We start from the raw sequence: 5,204 nt of genomic DNA on the forward strand, positions 1-5,204 counted from the left end.
GCGGGCCCGGGTGCTGCTCGCGTCCGGGCCAGGCTGGCCGTTCACCTGCAGTTCCGTTCGCGGGCATGTCCGTGGGGCTCGTTTGCCGAGTGACCCCTCGAGTGTCGTTTCCAGCTCATAAACGGAAAAGCGGGTGCCGCACCCAGCACACTCGGCACCCAGGTGGTCCCGGGCGGTGGCGGCGGGGCGGTCCTCTTCGCTTGCAGGAGGCTGGCTCCTTGCACTCCGCGCTCCCCGCCGGTAGCACGGCCAGGAAGGCCGCGCCGGGGGCCCAGGAAGCCCGCTCCGGAGCCGGCTGAGCGATCTTGAAACCTGTGTTTCTCAGCCGCCTCCTTGCGCCTCCCGGACATCCCGGTAAGGCAGGGAGCCTGGTGGGAGTTCGAGGAGCGCCTTGGAGGATTACCATCAGGAGACCCTGTAGCCGCCTCTTCTGTCCGCTCCTGCCCCATAAGTCCTGGTGGATTGTTGACTTGGTACTTAAGATCCCTTCGTATTAGTCTTCTGTGTAAAAATGTACAAGAGTGCTTCTTTTGGTGTAAAACTTTACAAATTTATGCATCGTTTTCCACAGTGCATGTTTCCTATGTGCTTTCTTGAGGGAGATTTTTTTCCTATAGGGTTCTCTAGACAGACAAAATGAGAAAAAAAACAAAACCCATGGCCGTGTTGCTTAGGGCACACATGCACATGCGCCTGGCATGGGTTTTATGTCACCAGGCCCAGGACTCAAGCCGCAGCCGACTATGGGAGTCAGCAGGGTAACCATTACTCCACCACCTGCTGGTCTCCCTGTGAGCTGCTTGAAAGGCCCGCACATAGGTGGATGCTGTGTAAGCTACGCGATGCTGTCCCGCTTTGCAGTCTGAATCACTCTACAGTGGCAGGACTCGATTTTATTCCTTTCTGATTCAGGCACTCAGGATGGTCCAGCGTCTGACCTACCGGCGTAGGCTTTCCTACAACACAGCCTCCAACAAGACTAGGCTGTGAGTATTTTTGCGATTGAAAGTACCTGTTGGCGTTGACTCCACAAAATGCTGAGCTCTTGCCTGTTACCTCACTTCCCAGGTCCCGAACCCCTGGTAATAGGATCGTTTACCTTTATACCAAGAAGGTTGGGAAAGCACCCAAATCTGCATGTGGCGTGTGCCCGGGCCGACTCCGAGGGGTGAGTCCTGCTGGGAGCATGAGTTCTGCGGTGTGGGGGTGAGGGAAGGAGCAGAGGTCACTGAGCACCCGCGATCTGAACCAGTCTGCAGAACGTAGACCGTCGTGTGAACCAAGTGAAATATGCAGTGACATAAATGCCTGTCAGATAGTCCACGCACCTCTTCCCTCTGGCATTTGTACCTAGCATCTGCGGAGCTAGGGGTTGGTTTCTGTGGGGGCAACACGAGATAATCTTAGGTGTCCTCTTGCACAGGTTCGTGCTGTGAGACCGAAAGTTCTCATGAGGCTCTCTAAAACGAAGAAGCACGTCAGCAGGGCCTACGGCGGCTCCATGTGCGCAAAATGCGTCCGCGACCGGTGAGTGGGTGCTGGTGGCACCGAACTGTGGCCCCCGCGCAGATATGTCACGTCGCATGTCGTCGTCCTGCGATGAACACACGACGTTCAAGTTGACTCGGAACTTTTGGGCTTTATGCTAGATGCAGGATCAAAGGACTGCACTGTGGGGGAGGCAGGTGAGGGAATCTGGTGGTCGCTGGGTCGTAGGTATCCAGAGGGTGCAGATCCTTCATTTAGGGACAGAGTAGCAGTGCGCAGTTTTGGGCGGCTGGAGCAGAGAGCTTTCAGAATTTAAGAAGGTCCTTAGAGGATATACGATTTTAACTCATTTCCTAAAAATGTGGGTTTTGAGTTGGGAGAGTTTTGTGACATATTCTTTCTCCTTGTGAAGGACAAGGGAATGGAATTTACCTTAAGGCCCACCCACAGGCTAGAGTAGGGAGTAGGGCTAGAGGGAGAGACAAGTGTCCCAGGTAGAGGACTAGGACTAGGCCTTCGGGATATGACTGTGAGCTTTGGCACAGCTGAGAGTGGTAGCAGTGGAGTTTCTGACGGTGACATAGTTGGCATTGATAGGACAAACACTGTCACGAGTCCATTGGGAAGGAATTTCTGTTCCTATCTTTGGGGGAGGAAATCAAGATTTACTGCTGAAGTTCACATTACTGGTGAGAGGTGGCACTGAGCCAGGTTTTTGGGGGGACCATTCTTAGCTCCACTGGCCACGTTGAGTTTTCTCTAGAGAAGGTGATCAGTGGAAGGAAGTGATAGGTCCTCACGAGTGGAGAACTCTGCTCCGAGGAGTGGTTTTGCATCTGGTGTGTTCACCTTGTTCTTCACAGTGGTCTAGCTGAGTTTGAAAACCAAGTCTTCGCATTACACCTTGCAGGGTCCATGCTGCCTTTCAGGAGTGCGTCTGTCAGGGTCAGTAAGGCACCTTATGTAAAGCCAGGCCACGTAGAACTCTGTGAGTCTGAACTTCAGAGGACCAGGAATAACTGTATTCACGGTATATAGCACGTGCATGCGTTCGAGAGACAGACACATTCCCCTCCCCCCGGCAGCTCATCAGGATCTTGGGCACACGTGTGTGCACAGCATGCATCAGGTTGGCTGGACCAGGTGTCCCAACCTGTGGTCAGCCGTGTGGCTTCCAGCACTGCAGCCCAGAGCACAGCCAGCAGTGCCACGGAGCACGGGCCTGGGTTAGGGTGGCAGCTGCTGTGTGTGGAGTGTGATGACATCCGGGCATTTGAAGCTTGTCAACCCTAGGTTTGGAGGGTGGGCTGTTGGATGGCCTGGGAGCCTGCCCACCAGCAGGCAGTGTGGGCTGGGGCTGGTTTCAGGGACAGGCTGAGCGCCTGAGGGGTGACCTCGGTTTGACAGCAGCTGGGGAGCACCTGCTGTGGCCCAGGTCCATCCCGAGCAGCACTGGCCATCGGAAATGGGAGGTTGCAGGTCCAGAGTGTCCTTTCACGTGTGATGCTCTTTAATTCTCCTGGAAGGGACATGAAATCACTTGCTGCTACAGAGAAGGTGATTTCCCAGGGTGCTGTGGCTGGCAGTAGCGATGAAGTGCCTCTTGCTGATATCTTTACCCCTAAATAAATCATTTTTTAAGACAGTGTTGTTGTGTCTCAGCCTCCGAGCTCAGGCTGTAGGCCTGCCCTAGCACATAGGTTTTGTTTGAATTTTACTCTAGGGCAGGTGTGCTCTTCAGAGATTGGGGGTGGTGTGAGAAGCACCCCCCCGAGAGGGTGACCACACTAGTCCCTTCTCCATTCTCTTTGGGATTTGGGGCACAGGTTTTTTCAAGCTACCTGGTCTGAGACTCAGACCCGGCCACCGGCCCTGTGGGGTCCTGCTGCCTTAACACCTGCTGGCCTATCTGGTTCTTTTTAGACGGCCTCGCTGTGTCGTCCAGGCAGCCTCTATTGCTGCATCTGCCTTGAGTGTGGACTGGGAATTGAACCCCTGTCCTGGGTGGCCCAAGCCAGTGAAATGCAGCTTGTACCTAGCTGTTTGTTCACGACTGGGCTGCCCCATAACTTTCGTTCCCAGGGCGTATTCTCTGTTTTTACCAGAAATTATCAATTGCATTAAAACATTCTAACTCTAAGCCACTTTGTAAATCAAGTAATAGCAGAAGGTCCAGGATCCTAATAATAACAAGATGGGATGATGTCAGTGACCCAGAAGAAGGCAGGTACTACTGGCTGGAATGGAAGGTTCCCTGCCCCGAGTGTTGGTGCAGGAAGGAGCCCTCTGGCTGAAAGCGGCCAGTCTTAGCCCTCAGATGTCCCGGGGCCCGTTTACTGGTTCCTGCCTGCTGTGCTCAGTTCTTCCCTGGAAGTAATCCGGCTGTGTGTAAAATCATTAGTGGATCTCTTCTCTTTTCCAGGATCAAGCGTGCTTTCCTTATAGAGGAGCAGAAAATCGTCGTGAAAGTCTTGAAGGCACAAGCACAGAGTCAGAAAGCTAAATAAAAAATGACACTCTTTTGAGTAATAAAAAAATCACAAGATTTGTTTTGTGTTATTTCATGGTTACCTGTTAGTATATAGGTTTGCTTTCTGTGTGGCATTTGGGACCTGTGGGGGTTTTTAGTTGATTGCTTTTTTCTAAAAGAAATGGAACTTGGAGGTCACTGCCTGTTAGAATCTAATGGACCCCTTACTTAGCCTTAGCCCCTGCTTTGGAGCGTAAGACAAGACACGGTGGCCTGACAAGACTAGCCTTATCTGCTCACTGGGGACAGGGAGAGAACATGCCCCCAGGCCATGTGTTTGTGTCACTCCCTTCTCCCATTTCTCCATCCTTTCTGGATCTTGGGACATGGGCAGGCGTGTGGGGTCTAGTCCCCGGGGTGGCCCAGCAAGCGTGGCTCTAGGTGTGAACTGGTAATGCTACTCTGATTTGTAATAGCTTTATACCTAGTGTATGGGACAGAAACCACGTGTGCTCAGATTTGGGCGGTTGCCTACAGTTTCTCCTTTCCCTCACTGTCTTGGTCTCTGTCTCTCCTGGTGAGCACACACCCTAAGGCAAAAAGAAAATTTTTTCATACTGAAGAGTTTGAAAGTCTACTCAAATAATGAACTCATGTAGGTAAAAATCCTTAGGTCATGGGTCTAATTTAGACATTGAGATTCTGATTTACATTCAATTTAGAATCCAGGTCAGAGTATTAGCACATGGACCTCATGTCACCGTGGTAGTGTCCTACAACCTGAGGTTCTGTAACAGATTTTAAACCTTAGGGGTTTTGCCATAGGGCTTGTGCACTTAACAGAGAGGGAAAGATCCTCCAGGGATGATACCCACAGCCTAGTCCCTTCTCCATTCTCCTGGGATTTGGGGCACATATGTGCACACACCCACTGATACTTTCAGCCACTGAGGTCCAAATCATTCCTTAAGTTGGTAGGGGGTATGGTTGCGGTCACCCCTTTTTCTCCATCGGTCAGTATTTGGGGCACCCACACAAGTGTCCCGGTGTTTTTCAGGTCATCAGAGCCGCAGCTTACTGGTTGCCCATGTGGAATCTTGCTCCTGACATTCAGCCATTGCCCTCAGCGGTTCTGCCAAGCTTGGAGCCAGCCAGTGCTGGTCCGAGTGCTCTCCATAGTAACCTCCCTGGAACCTCAGGCCCACGTCACTCATTCCCAGTGTCTAGAGAGCAGGGCCTGCTGGCC

The 5,204-nt window shown here is 52.3% G+C and overlaps 1 protein-coding gene across 2 annotated transcripts in view; it reads left to right on the forward strand.

Moving 5' to 3' along the window:
• Positions 1-4,033, forward strand: part of RPL34 (ribosomal protein L34) — a 4,476-nt gene extending 443 nt beyond the window's left edge. The window contains exons 1-5 of one of the 2 annotated variants that reach the window (XM_006162236.3): positions 333-473; positions 913-986; positions 1,069-1,168; positions 1,424-1,527; positions 3,911-4,033. In XM_006162236.3, coding sequence (XP_006162298.1) covers positions 922-986; positions 1,069-1,168; positions 1,424-1,527; positions 3,911-3,995 — 354 coding nt within the window. In that variant the 5' untranslated portion in view covers positions 333-473; positions 913-921 and the 3' untranslated portion in view covers positions 3,996-4,033. Of the gene's footprint in view, positions 1-332; positions 474-912; positions 987-1,068; positions 1,169-1,423; positions 1,528-3,910 lie in introns of those variants that run through there. The other variant, XM_006162237.3, reaches the window with a different exon arrangement.
• Positions 4,034-5,204: the final 1,171 nt, after the last annotated feature.

Source organism: Tupaia chinensis, unplaced genomic scaffold (genome assembly GCF_000334495.1).
Source record: "Tupaia chinensis unplaced genomic scaffold, TupChi_1.0 Scaffold139767_1, whole genome shotgun sequence".
Lineage (NCBI taxonomy): Eukaryota > Metazoa > Chordata > Mammalia > Scandentia > Tupaiidae > Tupaia > Tupaia belangeri.